At 42.2% G+C, this 22,830-nt stretch overlaps 1 protein-coding gene across 4 annotated transcripts in view; it reads right to left on the bottom strand.

Moving 5' to 3' along the window:
* LOC5516681 (dynein axonemal heavy chain 5) overlaps positions 1–22,830 on the bottom strand; it is a 97,128-nt gene that overhangs the window by 33,072 nt on the left and 41,226 nt on the right. For 3 of the 4 annotated variants that reach the window (XM_048721752.1, XM_048721753.1, XM_048721755.1), the window contains 28 exons: positions 22,347–22,511; positions 20,541–20,658; positions 19,784–19,959; positions 19,079–19,246; positions 18,407–18,544; positions 18,023–18,243; positions 17,107–17,267; positions 16,312–16,365; positions 15,046–15,191; positions 14,056–14,257; positions 13,047–13,180; positions 11,806–12,012; positions 11,191–11,298; positions 10,433–10,519; positions 9,900–9,964; positions 9,203–9,272; positions 8,741–8,874; positions 8,079–8,159; positions 7,448–7,517; positions 6,458–6,572; positions 5,412–5,510; positions 5,210–5,310; positions 4,673–4,828; positions 3,960–4,034; positions 3,214–3,384; positions 2,564–2,716; positions 1,702–1,815; positions 1,172–1,335 (listed from right to left, as the gene is read on the bottom strand). In XM_048721752.1, coding sequence (XP_048577709.1) covers positions 1,172–1,335; positions 1,702–1,815; positions 2,564–2,716; positions 3,214–3,384; positions 3,960–4,034; positions 4,673–4,828; positions 5,210–5,310; positions 5,412–5,510; positions 6,458–6,572; positions 7,448–7,517; positions 8,079–8,159; positions 8,741–8,874; positions 9,203–9,272; positions 9,900–9,964; positions 10,433–10,519; positions 11,191–11,298; positions 11,806–12,012; positions 13,047–13,180; positions 14,056–14,257; positions 15,046–15,191; positions 16,312–16,365; positions 17,107–17,267; positions 18,023–18,243; positions 18,407–18,544; positions 19,079–19,246; positions 19,784–19,959; positions 20,541–20,658; positions 22,347–22,511 — 3,653 coding nt within the window. The remainder of the gene's footprint in view (positions 1–1,171; positions 1,336–1,701; positions 1,816–2,563; positions 2,717–3,213; positions 3,385–3,959; positions 4,035–4,672; positions 4,829–5,209; positions 5,311–5,411; positions 5,511–6,457; positions 6,573–7,447; positions 7,518–8,078; positions 8,160–8,740; positions 8,875–9,202; positions 9,273–9,899; positions 9,965–10,432; positions 10,520–11,190; positions 11,299–11,805; positions 12,013–13,046; positions 13,181–14,055; positions 14,258–15,045; positions 15,192–16,311; positions 16,366–17,106; positions 17,268–18,022; positions 18,244–18,406; positions 18,545–19,078; positions 19,247–19,783; positions 19,960–20,540; positions 20,659–22,346; positions 22,512–22,830) is intronic. The other variant, XM_048721754.1, reaches the window with a different exon arrangement.

Genomic DNA, 22,830 nt, shown 5'->3' with positions numbered 1-22,830 from the left:
GCCATATGTTAGAAAACTGTATATTCGGTTAAATATGTTACCCTCGATAAACAAAGATTAAACTGAAACAGAAACTTAACTGAAATGTTAACAAATAATGAAATTATTAATAGCTGTGCACAACATAGTGGCATCATTTGTGTGGTTTTATTACTCGATTATCAATAATAATGAAATATTCAATATTTGTGAGAAGTGATATCTAAATGTTTATTTAGGCGACAATATCTCCAAAAATATTTGTCCGATTTCTGGGAAATGAAAGGGTTGTTTATAGAAGGGTATGATAATTGTATGTGATTCAGAACAACTTGTGTTTGATATGAAAACCGCATACAGTTCTACCAGCAATCATACCCAAGAAAATGGATACCACACACTAAAAAAATATTCAAGATATTTCTCCGATTTTCCTTTAAAGGGCACCCATAAAATCCCGATGAATAAGGGACGATAAAAGTGATCACAACCTGGGAACTGTGGATTTATTTCCCAGATCCCGAGATAATCACTGTCAATTTAAGCTCAAACGGTGAATCAAGCAAATTACGCCGTAATTGTAAAGTTTATCCGAACGGAAGAGTACAGATTTCTATCATAATATCCAAATCAAATAAACTATAGAAGAAAGACTGACATAGTGCAGGGCTCCAGTACAGTCGCCCTCAAACAACGGAGATATCATCCTCGAAATTCATGTAGAAATCATAACACGCCACCATCGATTCCTGTGAATGGTTAGCTGTTTAGCATCTTTATGGTAATATTTAGCACGCAAAACGGTATCCGGCAATCGCTGATTCGAGTGAAACTACATACAAACATTATGTTTGCCTTCTGTGGGAATTCTGGTCAAAAAAGATATCTCTACAGTCCACAAACAGTGCGAGTTTTGTCATAACATTCCACATCCGCCATTTTGATCGCCTTATCGCGCAATGAAATGCGCATGCGCAACAGAATAGTCCCTTGTTGATGATGAAGGTATTGGTAAAGTTATGATGAAAAATACGACGGTGATTATGATGAGAGGTGATGATTATTGTGATGATCAGAATGATGGTGATGACGACGATGATTGATGGTGTCGAGATTATGATTATGATAATATTGGATGGTGAATGATGTTAATTATGATGATAATAGATGTTGATGGATAACGATGACACACCTGTTTTTGAAGCTGAGGATCCTATGAAGTCGAATCACATGGTACATCACGTGGGTAGATACCATCAGTCCCAGTCCCTCGGTAAACTCGTCGTTGTACCGCCTCAGGTAGTTTTGAAGGCACGGCGCAACCTCCTTCACGTTCTCAATGCTCTGAAGGGTTGACTAAAGGAGAGACGTAAAAGAAAATTGATTATTTTTCAAGCCCATCGTGGCTTCTGTAAGCAAAAATCTTTCATTTTTTATCGACAATGGTACACAGAAAATGTGTACAGGTAGATGTTATCTAAAGGCCTGGCTAAACTAGGCGACATCTCGAGCGTGACATGTCGCCTGCATGTCTCCTAGTTTAGCCACCCAGAGAGACGCTGAAGCGCGAGCCAAATCTTGTAGCAGCGACAAAGAAATGTTTCTCGGATAGTTGAAAAACAATTTAGTGTCGCACTCTACAAAATTCTGCCGCACGCAAAATATTGCACGCTACATGTCTCCTAGTTTAGCCAGTTGTGTTGCAAGGATGACTTGCCATACCTTAGGTGCCGCCGTCCTCGCCTGTGTGGTAGTACGTCCAGAGTACGAGCCGGGGTCAAGAGGAAACGTGATAAAAACAGGAGGCGGGCTGTTAGCAGGTAGAGTGGGGAAGTTCTGAAAACAAAAAGGGAAAGACAAAAATTAAACGCATGTCGAAACCAGAAATCACTTTAAGAACCCAGTAATGGGAGGCACAAGCACTATAGTACAATGCTGTGGGAACTGTGCTAGCCAAGCTCCTATGCAAGAAGCACCGGAGAAGGATAAATAAAAAGAATAAAAATATTGACATGGCGCGCTCACGGGACCCAATTATCACTCTAATCTAAACAATCCTTATGATCTGTCAAACAGTATACGATTACCCAGTAAAAAGCGACTTCAACTAAGAAATTATGTAACTTGTGCTCCAGTTTTTGGCGGCAAAATAACAACAAAAAGCATCTTATTCAGCGCATAACGCCGCATTGTCACCAGTTTACTTCCGGTCGATTACCTAACAATATCCAATGATTTTTAACGGAAACCGCGAAAAATCTTTCAAAATATTGAAAGCAGTGTGTTTATTGGAAGTTTTTTGAGGATGTGATTGATAATTTAGAGCGGATGGCATGTTAAATATCTCGGATTCTAATGGATTCTTTTGTCTTTTAACGGTTGAGGTTTCCGTCGGACGTCCGGAAGTAAACTGGTGACAATGCGGCCAGTTTATATGCCAGAAAGGGCTTATTTTCTCTAGTGACGGCCGCAGCGATTTCTGGGTTTATTTTGAGGTGGGTTTGCCACTCAGAGAGTCACATGGTTCCTTAATGCAAGTCGCACATTGGAGGGAACTAAAAACATGCAGATTTTCATAACTCACCTCTTTGACGATGTTTTTGAGATTTTTCTCAAACCACTTGACGTCTGAAGCACGACACACTCTGTCCTTCATCACTCGCATCACCTCGTGTTGCCATAGTGACACCACGTACTCGTCATCCGCTCGCATTTCTTCCGAGCAGTTCTTAAGACCCTGAAAGAGAATAGTGTTGATGCAAGGCAAGGGAGGTAGGAATAGTGATGGCTAGGCTAAATTATGATAATAAACTACGAATTTCCCTCTAATTTGGAAAAAATGTGCCTTGTTTGCGACGCGCTCTTTATGTTTGATTTGAAAACCCGGGTCAAGTTACGTTGCGTAGTCCGAGCTACTACCCCGTGGCGCGAGAACTGTCCACGACGCGCTAGCCGAAACGTGCCCGACATAAAAAAATATTCGCTACTCAAATATCAACAAATCTGAAATTCCATCGTCTGCAATCTTTTAAAACACCATGGGATTTTTAGCCTGTGAGAGAATACTGCAGAGAATAGGCCATTCCAGCTATAAGTTTGCGCGCATAACCACAGAAACCTACCTAAACTACCAGAATTACATCAAACGAAGAGCGCGCTGCATGCTGGTAGTTGACGTAGGTCCCAATGTGAGTGCGCGCGCATGCTTATAGTTGGAATGGCCCATTGCGTTACCTGGAAAACCCTAGTGAGGTCCCGGAGGTTGAACTGGTAGTGGCACCGTCCGGGGGTGGGTGAGGGACGCAGCACGTTCTGTACACTTGTCAGGAGCTGACAGGAGGCCGTCACAATCTGGTCGTGGAAGTCCTGTGGTAGACCCATGCCTTGGTTCTGTGCCATGTTTGCCTGGGAACAAAATAAACTATGTTATGGCTTATATAGTTTTACATTATTCAACCCTTTCACTCCTATAACGCCCTGTAATGACGATGCGTGCCAAAGAAGGGTTCTAAGCGTCAATTATGCAAATTACTCATCACCAAACACGGGTACCTAACGATTTTTCCTGAAGGGTCAACCGAGATTTTGTCACAATAGCAAAGTACCAAGAGGAAAAGGCATCCATTTCTGTCCGCATATTTCTGGAAGCCAATGCGATCTTTTTGATTTTGAACTTGGTAAATAAAGTATCAAACTGGTGTGGCTGACTAGGACTGTTAATACCCAAATTCGCATATAAGCAGTGCGATAGATTTCTGACAACTATAGGAACAAATAAAAACTGTTTCCCAAAGTGGAACCAAACAATATAATCAGAAGTTTAAGTGAAATTGGATGATGAAGACATTTTGCGACTTCTGAAGACCATGGAAACGGATGCTTTCTGACACTTGGTATTTGTTAGCTTGGCAAAATGGCGGTCGACAGAGACTCTATAAGGGATGCATTATCGTAGAGTGAGTCGCCTCCTTATTCTTTACCTCAAGCACAGAGTTAACGACAGTAAAGAGCGACTCTCCTATTGGTGCAGGCAGGTAGAACATGGCGAAGTGCCGCTGAAAATAAATCACATTAAACAGAGTGAGTGAAAATGATGACAAAGCAAGAAAACATGGCAAAGTGCCGCTGAAAAGAAATCACACTAAATACTTTATACCCATGTTTCGGTGCCTACTTTACACCCAAGTTCCGTTGCCCACTTTATACCCATGTTTCGGTGCCTTCTTTATACCCATGTTTCGGTGTCTACTTTATACCCATGTTCTGGTGCTTACTTCATACCCATGTTTCGGTGCCTACTTTATACCCATGTTTCGGTGCCTACTTTATACCCATGTTCCGTTGCCTACTTTATACCCATGTTTCGGTGCCTACTTTATACCCATGTTTCGGTGCCTACTTTATACCCATGTTCCGTTGCCTACTTTATACCCATGTTCCGTTGCCTACTTTATACCCATGTTTCGGTGCCTACTTTATACCCATGTTTCGGTGTCTACTTTATACCCATGTTCTGGTGCTTACTTCATACCCATGTTTCGGTGCCTACTTTATACCCATGTTTCGGTGCCTACTTTATACCCATGTTCTGGTGCTTACTTTGTACCCATGTTTCGGTGCCTACTTTATACCCATGTTTCGGTGCCCACTTTATACCCATGTTCCTGTCTAACGGCCTCCCGTTTTCTCATACCTTGAGTCTCTCTGGTATTCTTTGTGGTTGACCGCTTGTACTCTGCTCGTTGTGTAGGCTCACTGCTGACGTCACACTCACGCCCTCCAGCACGCGGCGGTCAAATGGCTTCTTGGTGTTAAAGAAGACTTGTTGATCAAGGACTTGCCGTAGCAGCTATAAACATAGACGAGACGTTATCATGACGATGGTTGTGATACAGGCGATGATGACGACGATGATGGTGGTAATGATGAAGGTGTTGATGATGGTGATGGTGGTGATAGTGATAATGATAGTGGTGGTGGTGGTGATAATAGTGATGGTGGTGGTAATAGTGGTAGTAGTTGTGGCGATAATGACGGTGATGATAATAGTGGTGGTGGTGATAATCGTAGCGGTTGTGATGATGATGGTAGTGATGCTAATGGTGGGTGATGATGTGGTGGTGGTCGTTATGGTGATCATGGTGGTGACGATGTTGGTAGTGGTGATGATGGAGAAGAATAAGATGATGATGATGATGATGATGATGTTGATGATGACGATAATGATTACCTCATTTACTTCTTGCACACCATGATCATCTGGCTGTGGGATGCTCAAGTCATCAATGAACATGTTTAAGGCCTTGCCCTTCTTCGCACCAAAAACAAACCCTGACAAACAAAACCAATAGCAATTAAAAATAAGATCACATGCACTTGCAATTACATCCTGAGATGAGGGAAATGGTAGTAGCATCAAGAAGAAATCTTACCTTGTCTGTGGTAGATGTTATTCTCAATAAACTGTTGAAGCGACACTGCCTTAGACGTACCAGAGAACACATATCGCTTGACAATCTGGTTCTTGTCCTCTGTGCACAGAAAATAAGATAAGATCGAGATAAGGTCTCAGTTAGTGTTAAACACTGCTGGGGGGAGGGGAGATAGGGGGGTACAAGGTTCGTGCCTTTAATTTCAGTAAATGACAGTGAAAAATTGTGTAGTTAAATTGAACGCTTTTGTCAAGAAAAACAAGCATCTAAAATAGAACGTGTGCTTTTTTCAACGATTATGTTCATCCACGTTAAAGGCATTATTTTACCTAAAAACATTTTCCCCATAGCAAGGCACACAATCGCGTTCCTCCCTTATTAAACTCTGAGGAACATGTAAACATAATGTTTGCGAACTCTTAGTCACCGACCGAAAAAAAAACAATCATAGCTTGATTAGATAAAGCAAGGGATATATCAGAGATGATGTGTTCATTATTTTGGGGCCGTTGCGTTCGCCATCGCTGTCCTCGGTAACTAGTTCTCTACTTACGGTATAACTAGAAAGACTACAGACAAGCTGTAGAAAAACTAGATGGTCTGCGTTAGGTGTGGTGTAGACAAGGGATGAATCAACACAAGGTTGAAAAGGTATGTTAAACGCATCTGTGAAACAGAGTGGTTGCCCTTAGCCCTAGAGTGGTTGCCCTTAGCGTTAGCCCTTCGTCGGAGCAAAAGGAAAAATAAGACGAAAGGCTAACGCTCGAAACGTCAGCGCAACCACTTTGTTCCACAGAGGCGTTAAGCATGCCTTTTCAACCTTGTGTTGATTCATACCTTCCCTATATACGGTACGGCGGAAAGAGGGGACACCAGGGGAAAATTAAAAAGATCCTTCATCAGAATGTGCCCTTATTAGATAGGTTGAAACTTACATAAAACACCAGATCTCCACCAGTTCTGTCACGTTGGGACCTTATAGATATCCTTAAAAACGAGGTGCTTTTATTAAGCAGGCATTCTTATCACCGTATTATCTTGGTTACCTTGCTTGTCCAAGAAATCGTTGATAAGGGATGTCTTTCCACAGCCCCGAGGTCCAGTAAGTAATATGTTACGACCGGAAGTACTTGCAAGGTCCATGAACATCCGGGTACGTACCTAAAACAGGAAATGATGTCACTTAAAGGAACAATGACGTATGGGGAAGATTCGACGCGTTGTCACAGCTCAAAAGCATTCAAAAGAATAGAGGAAATAAGCCAACACAAGGTGGACAATGTTTTAAGTCTCTGCGATAAAAGAGTAGAAGTACAGCTAACGCTAGAAATATCAGTGCAAAACATTGTGTTAATTTATTTCCCTGATCCCTACACGCTTACACAGACCACCTTAGGGTGGTCTGTGTAAGCGACACAGCTTGTCTTTTCTAGTCATACCAATAAAATATATGGCCAATCTTAAGATTTTGTATCCCACATGTTGGGTCAGTACGCAGCTCTTACAAGCTGCAATTTGATTGGGCAAATGAACAATATCCGCACCCCGACACAAAGAACGAGAAGAATAGAGACAAAAGAACTCCTTTGTAGAACACAGATAATAGGAGACAAAGCAGCTGCGTACTTACTCCACATGTTTGCCAAAACATATGATATGATCTGAAACCACTTTTAAATTTATTCCATCCTATAAAAAAATGGCTCCATTCTATTGCTACAGCATAAAATAACCTATATTTCCCAAAAATGATAAGATACAGTCAAAATAAAACCCGAAACAACAGCTTTATGCAAGTCGAATACAGAGTCCTTAAAGGTTGGTTTCCACAAGGACGCATGCGCAATGCACGCATTTTTCCTAATCTCAAGAGCAAGAGAACACAAATACTTTATTACCGCGCACACTTCTATGTCGCCGGTTCTCACTTGTTAAGGCGCATGCATTTGCCTTGCGCTGCGTTAACAACCGCGGAAGAGTGTGAAAAGACTACATCACTAAAAGAAGAATGGGGGGGAGGGGGGGGGAATACTCACAGTGTCCACCGTCTCTACAAACACCTCGCCAAGCAGATCAGCGGCGTCGAAGTAACTCACGTCTGGAACCCTAGTACGGGACACGAGGTATGTCAGCAGCGTTGACATTATCACATCGTCAAAGGCAAACTTACCAAGAGCAAAGTTTGTGCTGCTGTTTCGCCCGTTAGAGATATTTGGACCGCGTATGAAGTGACGTTATAAGTAGATTTACAAGTAAATAATCTTTTTTGATCAATATACTTTCTTCTATCAAAACCCTTTGGATCAAGTAAATAATCAATAGATTTTTTTTATAAAGTTACGTTAATCTATTAATCATCATTAGGCTTTTCCTACTAATGTACTAACGTCATGTCCAAAATTTGATCCAAATATTTCTTATGCGTATGTTATTATAAGTAGATTAGAAATTGATAAATTGAATTTGGAAAGTTTAATACCCTTTTCGCACTAAATAGAACAAGAAATATAAATGTATCGGAGCAAGATTCTCCACTTTTACCACGCCAATATATCCTTTATACTGGACCCTCCTTGATGGTTCGGTGCCACACCCCCCCCCCCCCCCACCCCCCATATCACCCTTTCATGAAATGCTGAGTCCGCCCTAACGATAAGTATTACTTACTTGGACTGCCAGGGGTCCCACTCGCCTGACTCATCCACGTAATAATCAAACACGGAGATTTCCTGATCGTAGTCAGGCAAGCTAGAACACGACGAAGAAAAATATTGTGAGCAACTTTATGGACTTAATTTATTATTCTTTTCAGGAAAGATGTCCTGAAAATAATCAGGCAAGCTAGAACACGAGGGAATAATATCGGAGACTTAACAAATTCGAACACGGAGATCTCCTGGTCAATATCAGGCAAGCTAGAACACAACGAGGAAATAAAGTGAACAACTTTACAATGTCAAACACGACTTTTCCTTATGATCATTATCAAGCAAGCTAGGACACAACGAGGAAATAAAGTGAACAACTTTACAATGTCAAACACGACTTATCCTTATGATCATTATCAGGCAAGCTAGAACACAACGAGGAAATAAAGTGAACAACTTTACAATGTCAAACACGACTTTTCCTTATGATCATTATCAGGCAAGCTAGAGCACACCACAGGGAAATAATGGGAGAAACTTTACAATGTCGAACAAGAAGATCTCATGGTCATAATCCGGTAACTAGATGACAACAAGGAAATGAGATGTAGGTAACCACACAAGAAGGAACCAAGAGATGTCCTGTTCTTGTTCACTAACTTTACGTCACGTTATACTCACGCAGTGGTTAATGAGAGCAGAATCTCGCTGAACTTTTTGCGGTCGTGATCATCTAGGAGGCTTCCAAAAGACCAGATGAGAGAGAAGAGGTAAAGCCGCTCGATGTGAAGTTCTCCACCGATATCTGTGTTACCCTGGCGACGGTAGAAACAAGTCCCCATGGTGAGTACTTCATGTAGGCTTAGGGCTATGGTTAGGGAAATAGTGCCAGTTCATAGTTTCTTACATGGCGTGCAAACCCAAACAATTGAAAGATTATTAACGCTTGCGACGCATGCTACTAGTTAAACGATTTAAATTGTTTCAGTTAGACGCCATTTTGTTTTTCTAGCAATATACTTGGTGAGAATGCATTTTTTTCCATCAGCTGATTTGGGAAAACCAAGTATGTAATTTTGTTTAGATGGTTATTTAGGGATCTCATTACAAAATGTGTCACTTGATGTTTGGGGTGCAGCTTACCTCAATCAACGCTTTAACCATCGCAAGACACGTGCTGAAAAGTCCTACTTCGCAGATCTTTAGATGAGGCCTAGAAAAACAAAACACAGCACTTTATGACTACCATATAACCAGGCAAAGGAAAGCCTAGGCAGAGTAACGATAAACTAGCCTGTATTTATTAAACCAAGATAACTTATGTAATGCCAAATTTTCATGCGCACTTATATCACTGCTACCTTTTTACGCGCACTCACATCTCTGCTACCTTTTTACGCGCACTCACATCTATGCTACCTTTTTACGCGCACTCACATCTCTGCTACCTTTTTACGCGCACTCACATCTCTGCTACCTTCTTACGCGCACTCACATCTCTGCTACCTTTTTGCGCGCACTCACATATCTGCTACCTTTTTACGCGCACTCACATTTCTGCTACCTATTTACACGCACTCGCATCTCTGCTACCTTTTTACACGCACTCGCATCTCTGCTACCTTTTTACGCGCACTCACATTTCTGCTACCTTTTTACACGCACTCGCATCTCTGCTACCTTTTAACACTTTTAGCACTAATGTATCTGCTACCTTTATATGCGCACTTATATCTCTGCTACATTTTCCTGCGCACTCTTTTTAACAACTTTTTCCTGCGCACTCTTTTTAACTTCGTATGAGCATCTCTATACTAAGGTTTCAATGGTCTCTACCCACCTTGCTTCAAACTGGACAAACTGCGATATTGCGTCGACGGTTTTGTTGAATGCTCTTTGAAGGCACTACATAAATAGAAGGAATGTCAAATGCAGTTAATAGAGAGTTTAAGCAACTACGACGACGGAGATAAAGTTAGATCTTGTTCATACTTTTTTAAATGCCTTTCTCCCCATTTTTTTTACCACACGAAGACAGCTGTCCCATTCCTCCTCGGATAATCATCATTTGTTAAACTGACAGAAGCAAGCGGTTTCGAAGTTGGAATTCGTTGGCAAGGATTCTGCACGTAGTCAAGTTCGAATTGGTCTGAATATGCACTTATGGTAGACACGTTCTAATTGGTCTGAATTGTGTACTTATGGTAGACACGTTCTAATTGGTCTAAATTGTGTACTTATAGTAGGCACGCTCTGATTGGTCTGAATTGATACACTTATAGCAAGAACGATTCAGACCAATCAGAGCGTGCATACACAAAGAACACTATTCAATCAGAATTCTCGAGCTCGCAGTAGTCAAGGCATACTTACGTGGACCTCTTGCGGGGACCTGTTTGCCAGCCAGGCTTCTGCCAGGGGACGCCAGCCAAGGACGCTCTCATCCATATAGACGATGGCCTACGACATCAACAAGACGACTATAGTGTTTAACGACATTTTAGTGCACTAAACCAGACAGCCGAATAATTATATACGATGGCTTACAACATCAACAAGGAGACAAGCAAGTTTAACGACGTTTAATGACCTAAACCAGACAGCCTGAATAATTATATACGATGGCCTACAACATCAACAAGAAGACTAGCATGTTTAACGACGCTTAGTGAACTAATTATTATAATAAATAATAATAAGTTATTTGTACCCATCATGAACTAAATAATCTAGCATTTTTACCACACACGACCCTGTAATGCCCTAAACCAGACTCCAAGAATAAAAATCTGTACACAGATGATGACCCTAATTGTCAACAAAAAGACATATACATCCTTGTATTAGCCAAAACCGACCTCAAGAAGAATTCGTAATTCGGTCTTAAGAAGACCGATAGATATGGACCTATATATTAATTTATCTAAAATACTTTTTAATTTTTGATTCAGAAATAATCTAATCAAATACCCTAATGTTTCCGTATATCACGTGATGAGTTCACCATGATTTTCGTTGTGAATTGGCTCCTTATTGCGGAATCAGCCCTAGTGATAGTTGTATCCAAAATCATAAAGGAATCAAATGAAAGAGAAGCAAAAGACTGAGGTATGAGACTAGAATACACATACCGATCGTGATACTGTTGCTGGAGAAGCGTTGGCGAGGTCATCTGTTTCAAACAACAGCTTTACATCCTCTGACAGATACATGCGCTCGCTGTTCAGAAGGCTCAGGTACTTGAAGACAAAAACTCCATTAGTTACGACTGGTTGTTTCAGAGCTTCTAGCAAATTGAGCGGACAGCGGTCAAAATCTTACTACTAATAAAAAGTAAGACACCTTTTCACTTGGCTTTGGTATATTTTAAAAGGTATCGATATGGGTAGAATTTCAGTGTCATGCTTTTAAATTTTGATGGAAGCCCGTGAAAATAAGGGCCAAAGTTTACAATAACATCGCATTCAGCCTTCAAATTATATCGCAAGACCAATTAAAGAAACCTTTTAAATCTGCCATAGAATAGGTTGTAGGGGTCGAATCTTTTAGTTACAGTATTTCAGCCCAAGCATTGCTCGAACCTCTACAAGGTATTAGCTTAGCTAAAGGCTTATATTGAAACGCTTGCTTCCCTAGCCACAAGGTCACCGGGAATTTAAAAGTGTCAGTTAAATAGAAGTAGTTAAAGCCGGTCCGTTAACAGGCGCCTACTGGAGGTTTCAATGTAGTATAAATCATCATCCTACCCCTCCGTTGTCCAGAACACTGCTTAGCATCTCGGCCCACCCATGATGCAGCGGGGCGTCCAGGCAGATCCACGTGGTCATCTGATGCACGCTGTGCTCCTTGTTCGCCTTACGCCAATACGCGGTGAAAATTCCGTCCTCGAAATCCCCGGATGTGTTAATGCGACCGAACATAAGGGCGGGATCAGACACGCCAAGGGGGTAGACCTACAAATGCATCGAATATCAGGGCGGGGTCAAACACACCAAGGGGATAGACCTACAAATGCATCGAATATCAGGGCGGGATCAAACACGCCAAGGGGGTAGACCTACAAATGCACCGAATATCAGAGCGGGGTCAGACACGCCAAGGGGGTAGACCTACAAATGCATCGATTATCAAGGCGGGATCAAACACGCCAAGGGGGTAAACCTACAAATGCACAGAATATCAGGGCGGGGTCAGACACGCCAAGGGGGTAGACCTACAAATGCATCGAATATCAAAGCGGGATCAAACACGCCAAGGGGGTAAACCTACAAATGCACCGAATATCAGGGCAAGATCAGACACGCCAAGGGGATAGACCTACAAATGCATCGAATATCAGGGCGGGATCAAACACGCCAAGGGGGTAGACCTACAAATGCATCAAATATCAGGGAGGGGTCAGACACGCCAAGGGGGTAGACCTACAAATGCATCGAATATGAGGGCGGGGTCAAACACACAAAGGGGTAAACCTACAAATGATAAGAATTAATGCGACCAAACATAAGGACGGGGACAGACACGCCAAGGGAGTAGACCTACAAATGCCAAAAGATTTGTTGACTATTTTTACTCGAACCTCAGTCATTCAATATTCTTATAGCGATTCTCAATACATCGCGACCCCTAGCCTTGACATTCTAACAGTGCTTTTGGTTAGAAAAATCCTGGGTACGGTCCTGCACGCGGATGATTGACGTCCACGAACTAACCAAAACTACCGTTAGAATGTCAAGGCGAATGGTCGCGATGTATTGAGAATCGCTATAAAGCATTTTTATTGGACAACAGTGAAATTATTTCATTCACGCCACCTTGCAAGGCAATGACTACTCATTTAGTTTGAAACCAAGGAAACCAGAAAGTGTTTTTAGCAGTTTCCAGTTAGAAAACAAGAAAATTAAGTATCACAGTAACATGGTTGTGGAGTGATTTTGAGTTGAAAAGTAATTTCAGTGTTGTTGTTTTTTTTTCCGAAAGTTAAAACCTTTTGCAGTTTGTGGGTGTGCATGGGAGAGCCAGTGTTCTTGTGCTTGGTAGCAGAGCATTCCGTCAGAGTCTCTATCAGGGCCGAGATACATGAAGACTTGCCAGTACCTGGAGGACCCGCGACGATGATGCCTAAGGAATGATTTGAAGGATGTGATAAATGGCAATAATTCTTCGCTTTGGTAATCCTATGTAGGTAATATACTGTTCTAGGTTATTTACATAGCAACCGGTTTTGGCCGTGCGAGCTTGGAACCTAATGCCTACCGCAAAACAGTCGCGGTAGAACCCCCTCCCACTGAGAGGAGTACAAATTGACAACCCTCACTGTCAATCCAAGTATTAAGACGTCCATGTCACGGCAATGTTACCAGTTCACTTCCGGTCGATTACGTTACAGTCTCTGATGATTTTGAACGGAAAACGCGAAAACTATTTCAATATTGTAAAAACAGTGTGTCTATTGGAAGTTTCTTTGAGGATGTGACTGATAATTTAAAGCGGATGGCCTATTAAATAGCGCGGATTCTAATTTATTTTGTTTGTCTCTTGTCGGTTGATGTGTCCGTCGCCGACCCCCGGAAGTAAATTGGTGCGGTTGCCGCTTTCAGCCAATCGCAAACAGCCTCAACAACCGCCAAAATTGCATACGAAGTCTGGGTCGACTGACCACAAGACAAAGGAAATGCTCTTTCTTACATGATATACTAACACGCCTGTTTTACTGGGCCACCCGATAAGGTTTAACAGTCGTGACTGGTTCTATTTCTGACGACCGTGCAACGACCCGTTGCTGCGGTCGTATCTATCGTAAGGGTCGTCCCATCGAGTGTTTCCATATAGTCGTACTGGTCACAGACGACTGTTACGACCCTTACGACTATATACCCTGTTACGACTATATGGAAACCAGGTTTTACAAACAGCGCCAGCTTTACTAGGCCAGCATCTCACCAGTAATGCTAGCGATGTTTGCATGGAACTTCATTGTGCGTTTGTGGCCATACCATGATGTTGCTTGGATAAGTTTCTCAGCTGGTTGATCTTGATGATCCAGGGTTGGTGCGCCACCAGTCCCCTCTCCCTGGTGTACTGCAGCAATGAATTCTCGAAATCCTGCTGTTCCTTGGTCACGTGATAGGGCGGCTGAGGCGTCTTGGGAAGGCCGTAAAAGACGTCACGAAGAATAGTGAAAAAGATGTTTAGCTCCTGTAAAGGAAAAAGTAGCTCAGAATATTGAATAAGTTTTTACAGTTGGGAAAGGGACCTCATCTAGGTCTTTATGATCAGTGCGACGTGGGGTATAGCGGCCACTAGGGTTGATTGACAATACGGAACTTAAAAAGAGTCTGTCAGCCGCCATTTTGTTATCCTTGATAATAGTCAGAGTGAGAAAACACTTCTACTTCCATTGGCTGATTTGGGGAAGGCATTGCGATATTATCGATGAACTTTGGTAGATGAAGTATAAAACTTTGTTTTGTGGGTTTCCAATTTTGTATGAAAACAATAACAAAAGTATGGCTGACTAGAACTCTTTAACTAACTACGACGGAAGCTCAAGGACCCACATGTGAAGTACACTGTCTCATTCATTTAAGTCGTTTTCCTTCAAACTTTGACATAAAAACACGAAGTTTCATGGTCTGTCGAGGACGGGGACGTTCGTGCCGTTAACAAGACGATCATCATTAAACTGGAACAACTCGCTCTTCATGACTAAAATTATCTGCATTTTGGTAGGCTGACTATGTAACTTTTAAATGGTCACGGCCATACGCTCTTCATGACTAAACTTTTCTGCATCTTGGTTAGCTAACTATGTAACTTATCCATGGTCTCGGTCATACGCTCTTCATGACTAAAAATTATCTGCATTTTGGTAGGCTGACTATGTAACTTTTAAATGGTCACGGCCATACGCTCTTCATGACTAAACTTTTCTGCATCTTGGTTAGCTAACTATGTAACTTTTCAATGGTCACGGCCATACGTACGTCAGGATTGAGCCTCGGTCCGATGCAGTCCAGGAGTGATTGAAGCATGTACGCATGCTCGAGTTTTGCCGCTGGAGATAAAGCGGACGGCGTGCTTGGTTTCTTATCCTTCTGCTGACCAAAATAAGAGCCGCGGTCTCTTGATCCTGAGGAAACAAGGAACGCTAGTCAGAATGTTCTATTATAAGATGCAGACACTAACGCAACTTTTAAGGCCGTTTGTTCGAGGCTAACAAAGAAGGTAAACAAGCTACAAACATCCTTACGTTAATCGAAAGTGTTTTTATATACACGCGTTGGTATACACGCGTGTCAAAAGATCGCTGAAGTTATAGATTGTTTACAGGCGATTATCCCTTCTTTTTTTTTTATAGAGATAACTTAGCTGTCGCGGGTGTTGGCGGCGTTTTGGGGTGAGCAAAAGTTTTGTAAACAATAAACTCTTATAAAAGTCGAGATTGAAAATAAGTCGACTGAGAGTCAACACATTTGAGTAAGGTAAGAATATTTGCAGTTTCAACGTCGAGACTTCATCTGAATGAGGTGGCCGAGAAGTAACACAAACAATAATAGTTTCAATTCTCGTTTTTTTAATTCCCTGAGCTAGTTAAAAAATCATCACAATTATCGAATTTGAGGTAAATTTCTAGCAAGGTACATTAATTTATTGCTTTAAACCAAACAAGTGGCAAGCATCCTCGCTCTTTTGGTAGCAGTTTCACCACAAATTGTCAAGCTTTATCAAATCTGTAATGATAATCATTAAAAAAAATTTGCCGATTCCCTGTTGATACTATCCATATCGGTATAATAGTTTGTGCTGTCCAGATAATATCGCATCCTAATATTATTGCATCATAATAATTAGTTATACAATATTAAAGTGGTCAGTTTATATCGGTTATTTTTGTTTAGATTATCTTAACGTTTATCTTAGATCATTACTCAACTAAGGTCAAAACTCCTCGCAGACAACTGAAATTACAAAATCACGTCCCTTAACCTGCCCATGATGCATTGCATGTTTAAAAAGTTTTGGAGAAATCTTTTAAATAATTTAGAAACTCTTCACATTTTCCATCTTTAAGTACATGTTTTTTTTGGGGGTACATAGTTATGTACAAAGGTAATCAAAATATTTTCGAGCTTTCCGAAATAACAACAAAATCACACTTCACTTTTGGGCACAGACTGTATATAATAATAATCAGGCGACTACAAGGGAGAGAAAAATTGTCTGCAAGATAATTTAACCGTGTTTTTAACCTAGAGTTCCGATTATTGCTGCCATCACTTTGGTATTACGCATTGCTCTGACACCTGAAAGCAACAGTATAAAGAGTTAAACGGCACACAGTTACTTTGTTATTGACACGTCATTATATATGATTGCTTATTTATGTTTTAAAGAAGAACACATTAATCATGGTAAAGTGGGAACCATGTAGAACTACAAATTCCGTTTGGCAGTCAAACGAGTTAGGATTATATTCGTATTAGCATTAGTATTGAGACAGATTGTTCTAAAACTAAAAAGCTAAAATATTCTCCGCCAAGATAATTCTTACACATTTGAAATTAATTGCCTCCCATCTTCATGTCGATGTTTTTATTGCTCAATTCTCTATATAAACTGAGCATACGTGTTACTAAATATCAGCATTATTAAATATTAGCATGATTAGATATTAGCATTAGTATTAGTTTAGTTCGAATAGTTACGACCCTTAGCTTTGTCGTTAAATTAGTTGTTGTTATCATCATCATCATCATCATCATCATCATCACCACCACCATCATTATAACCACCACCACCACCATCATCATCAGCACCACCGCCACCACCAACACCATCATAATCATCACCGCCATCATCATCGTTATCGTTATTTTCATTATCATCATCATCATTATCACAATCATCATCATCAACACTTGTGTAACCCTCATCGAATCACAATTCATGTCATCAACACCAACATTGAAAACATCATCATCAATATAAAAAAACATCACCATTTCCCTCATCATCATTCTGATAGATAACAGATATTCCCCTACCAACTGGAGCCACAGACTGTGAGCTCGACGGTCTGCCAAAGTCTGCCTGAGTGGTGTTCAGTTTGCCTCCCATGGGGCCTTGCGCCGCTCGCCTCTTCCCTGCATACTGGATGACACCAAGTAGCGACGTGAGGCTAAAGTTGTGTTGCACACTTGCACCCCTAAGACAGCATTCAAAATTATAAGACTGTCCTGCACATTTAAAGATAAAGTTGAATAGTATTGTAGCAGCTCTCAGAAGATTTCACCTCATTGGATTGATGCACCACAGACAAAACAATGGGAAAACACTAGAACGGGAATACAATAGAACAAGGAGGTATTAGAGAGCTTAAGCAAGTCAACACGAACGGCATCAAAAACGGCGCGCGCTCTGACGAATTGTTGGAAAAACGGCGTTGACGTCCGTGACCGCGCGCGTAGAACGTAAAAATAGGGAAAATGCCGTTCTAGATTTCCTGTCACGGACGTCAACGCCGTTTTTCAGCAATTCGTGAGCGCGCGCGCCGTTTTTGATGCCGTTCGTGTTGACTTGCTTAAGCTCTCTAATATCCAGACAGTTACGCGGCCTTATGAGCGGGCTGCTGTACTGCTGAGGTTAAAGATCTTATCTATCTTATACCGCTGATTTCTACATAAAATCATTTAGGAAAGAGTAGCTTAATAGCGATAGAGAAGAGGGGGGGCTTATTCGAAGTACGATATTCTAAACTAGGTTCGAATCTTACATGTCTTAGTTTTAATAAAGGTCAAAATGCACCTTTTTTCTGGTTTTTCTTGTTTTGTTTTTTTATAACAAAGAGGTCAAAACGAGATACTGAGTCCATTGCCTGGCAGAGGCCAGAATGGGTTACTGAGCTCATTTTGTAACAGAAATTAGACTGAGATACAATTTAGATTATGAGGTTCCACTTACAGCTGTTTGGAGCAGATCTCAGTGACTAGTTTGAGTCGATCAGCAAGCATCCTAGGGGATTTGAACCCCTGCCCGGCACACTGAGCCCGCAATATCAGCGCCACATCCGGCATCACCATGGAAACAGACCGGAAAAGCGCATGGACTTCCGGTGGGAGCTCGTAGTTATGACGGGTGGTACAGAAGGTCAGAAATACGGAGAAGTTTTGATGGACTGAGATCTAAAATATATATATATAAATTTATTCTAAAAAAGATACGAATCGAGTTTTTTTAAGGACAACATTTATTCAATTCATGAATGATCTCGCAATTGTTATTGTAAAATCAGCTGATCAAATAATATTGTAGTGGGAATATAGTAGAGTTTAGTGTATTGTTTACCTCCTTGCCCTCGTCAAGGGTGCACATGTTCTGCCCCGCCCTCACGGCGAGTAAGACGGACTGTATCTCGGACAGCAGGACAGACAGGACATCGTTGTTCACCTGATGAAACTCGTCTAGTAGACCCCAACAGCCCTCCTATATAACGCAATAGGGAAATTAAGCAAACGCGTTTTTTAGCGATGGGCGGCAACCAGAAGTTTAACGTTGTCCTTTTTTGTTTTTGCTCCAGCCCCATGAAAGAAGACATGTATGTTTTACAGATGAAACCTGCTAGAGGCACGTGGATGGAGTATGGTAGTGCGTAATTTTTAGATAAACTGAAATCACACAAGGTTTAGTATTAGAGAGTTTAGTAACACTAAACGTGCCTTCTAAACGAAAGTTTAGGGCTCCTAAAACTGCAGATGAAAAGAAGAAAACTCTAAAGGATAGTGTTCCTGAGGCTACCAGAACCTCGACCAAATTGGCATTCAACGTTTTTCGCAGTTGTCAGTTAGGTCGTGCCAATAAAGACCCTTCAAAAGAAAATTTATCTTTCGAGGTCGATTTAAAAAGAAAATAAGAGCCTGGTTACAAACGTTGTTAATATGGAGGTGGAATCTTTAAACTTCTAATAATAATTTTCAAATCTTAGACCCTCACTAGTCTGTATAAGCGAGCAATACGCACCTCTGCTAGTCCGATGATGATCTTGCCCACGCCCAACGCACCCATTCTAGATGAGCAGCTCAGGGTTAGAAGGTAACGCCCAAGGAGATATGCCAGGCCTTTGACGGTCTCTGTCTTCCCTGTTCCTGTCGGACCCTGCAGGGCCCCTCCGGAGAATCCCCAGATGGCCTGGACATAGCGAGAAAAACGGGACAGGAGGGTTAATCAAAGGCTGATAGATCGATGCTTTAGAGTCATGGGCGGACAACGGCACATAATATGATACCGTCTTTGTACATCTCGTCACACTAAGCTCAACGTAACACAACACGTTACGTCATACTCTTCATCATGCAGACGCGTCCGGAACCCATCATACAACACGTCACACTAAGCCCAACGTGACATCAAAAGTCAAGCCATACTCCTAATCATGTCACATCACGTTACACAAGGCCTAACGTGACATCAAAAGTCAACTCCTACTCCTCACCATGTCACACATCACGTTACACAAGGCCTAACGTGACATCAAACATTAAGTCATACTCCACAATGTGTTACGTCACACATCATGTGATGACCTGCGTCACGTCACACTAGGCTCAAAGACCACCACTTATCACAACAGACGTCACGTCACGCCACACTTACAAGTCACACTCTTTGTCACGCTATGTCACACAACACATCACGTCACGTGACGCTACAGTATATTAACCCTACCTGTGTAAGTGACAAAAAGCATCTCTCAGTGATGGGTGTTAGCGCTAGACCGCTCTCGTCCCCATAAAACTCGCACCCGTACGGCAGCTGGGCATCAAGCATGTGGATGAGAAAGGGTTCCACCGCCACCGTGCCTTCAGCACCATTATCCTCTACCTGCACCTCAGGCGAAGGGTCTGGAACATTCGGGAGATGGCATGAAAATTACTATGCCCGCTGGAGCCGTTGTTGTAAAACTTTGCTGTATCAAATTTTGTACAGTGTTGCATTCACTGATGTTAAGTAATGTTCCACGTAAGAACAAGGCAACCTAACGGCAAGCTCACACTGCCATGTAAAAAATGCCTTTATTAATTCAAGGCATTTAATTGGCCCTTAAAAAATCGTAATTTAACCGACGCGAGTCCTCTTACCAAGAGCTTTTAGTATATTGACTGTTTCAATGTATCTCGGCGATATTGAAAGTATTCAAACCCGTCATACCCGTTTGGCATGGCTACCCAACGTCGGATCAGAATGTCGAATTGGGAACGTCGAAAAAAGCCGTCGAAAAAAAAATGTGTACGCGTAGAAGTGAGATCGGTTATACAAAAAAGTAAAATAAATAAATAAAGAATTTATATAGCACTTATACAAATAATGTTCTAAGCGCTTTACATTTAAAATCCTAATACATTAAGAATTGCCCATCTTGGAACTGAGGAACACAAGCTTCTAGTAAGCTCATATATCGTTTGTTGTTAACTAGGTGTCTTACCGATCGCCTTGACGGTGCTACCATAGAAACGAATGTTCCGCTTCCACTCAAAGTCAACGACGTCTCGCAGTTTTCGGCGACCCAGGTCATCAAGGGTGTCCCTAAGGTACATCCCAGACTGGGAACAAAGCACAAGTCGAACTCAATCAATACATCCACACAACATCTCAGCCAATCAATACATCCACCCAGTCACTCGGCCAATCAATACATCCACACAGTCACTCAGCCGATCAATACATCCACCCAGTCACTCAGCCAATCAATACATCCACCCAGTCACTCAGCCGATCAATACATCCACCCAGTCACTCAGCCAATCAATACATCCACCCAGTCACTCAGCCGATCAATACATCCACCCAGTCACTCAGCCAATCAATACATCCACCCAGTCACTCAGCCAATCAATACATCCACCCAGTCACTCAGCCGATCAATACATCCACCCAGTCACTCAGCCAATCAATACATCCACCCAGTCACTCAGCCAATCAATACATCCACCCAGTCACTCAGCCGATCAATACATCCACCCAGTCACTCAGCCAATCAATACATCCACCCAGTCACTCAGCCAATCAATACATCCACCCAGTCACACGGCAAATCAATACATCCACCCAGTCACTTAGCCAATCAATACATCCACCCAGTCACTCAGCCAATCAATACATCCACACAACGTCTCAGCCAATTAATACATCCACCCAGTCACTCAGCCAATCAATACATCCACACAACGTCTCAGCCGATCAATACATCCACCCAGTCACTCAGCCAATCAATACATCCACCCAGTCACTCAGCCAATCAATACATCCACCCAGTCACACGGCAAATCAATACATCCACCCAGTCACTCAGTCAATTAATACATCCACACAGTCACTCAGCCAATCAATACATCCACCCAGTCACTCAGCCGATCAATACATCCACCCAGTCACTCAGCCAATCAATACATCCACCCAGTCACTCAGCCGATCAATACATCCACCCAGTCACTCAGCCAATCAATACATCCACCCAGTCACTCAGCCAATCAATACATCCACCCAGTCACACGGCAAATCAATACATCCACCCAGTCACTCAGCCAATTAATACATCCACACAGTCACCCAGCCAATCACTCATCCAGACTGCAAACCAGCCACCAACCCAATCATTCATCAAGCTACCAAGCAAGTCATTCATCCAGACACCCGGCCAGTCATTCATTCAGCAACCCTGCCAGTCATTCATTCAGCCACCCTGCCAGTCATTCATTCAGCCACCCAGCCAGTCATTTATCCAGCCACCCAGTCAGTCATTCATCTAGCCACCTAGCCAGTCATTTAGCCACCTAGTCAATCATTTAGCCACCCAGCCACTCATTCATTTAGCCACCCAGCCAGTCATTCATTCAGCCACCCAGCCGGTCATTCATCAAGCCACCCAGCCAGTCATTCATCTAGCCACCCACCCACCCAGCAAGTCATTCATCTAGCCACCCACCCACCCAGCCAGTCATTCATCTAGCCACCCGCCCACCCAGCCAGTCATTCATCCAGCCATCCACCCACCCAGCCAGTCATTCATCCAGCCACCCACCCACCCAGCCAGTCATTCATTCATCCAGCCACCCACCCAGCAAGTCATTCATCCAGCCATCCACCCACCCAGCCAGTCATTCATTCAGCCATCAAGCCACTCACCACCATAACCAAATTTAGTGAAATCACACCGAGATTGAATACACACTGTTAGGCAGGTAAAGGACCATCAACTGTAATCCTTCACCAATATTTATTGCCGTCATACCGAGAGCAAAGCCTCAATTCGGACGCGGTGGTAGGCTGGCATGGGTCCATCGCTGTGTTTCCAAGAGCAACGTGCTAAGAGATTCGGCAAGCGACTAAGTCCAGACCAGAATCGCTTCACGGCATTCGGGATGGCTTTACGGTCAATACGGATGTCTGTTATGCCCTGTGGGTAAAACCATTAAGTATTATCAGATATCCCTGGCATTACATAGTATGAATAGAAAGATTTTTTTGTAGTATAACCAAACAATATAGCCAAGAATGCCTATTGTTAACTGGACATTTCTTGCTAGGCTCAACTGGATCAATTAGATGGCGCTTATTTGGACAGCATGAGAAAAAAGACATTCTTAGCATTGTCACCAGTTTACTTCCTGAGGGTCGACGGAAACCTCAACCGACAGAGAAAAGAATATTAGAATCCGCACTTTTTAACAGGCCATCCGCTCTAAATTATCAGTCACATCCTCAAAGAAACTTCC

Source organism: Nematostella vectensis, chromosome 14 (genome assembly GCF_932526225.1).
Source record: "Nematostella vectensis chromosome 14, jaNemVect1.1, whole genome shotgun sequence".
Lineage (NCBI taxonomy): Eukaryota > Metazoa > Cnidaria > Anthozoa > Actiniaria > Edwardsiidae > Nematostella > Nematostella vectensis.
Note: the sequence above shows the minus strand (reverse complement) of the source record. Positions and strands in the feature narration are given on the sequence as shown.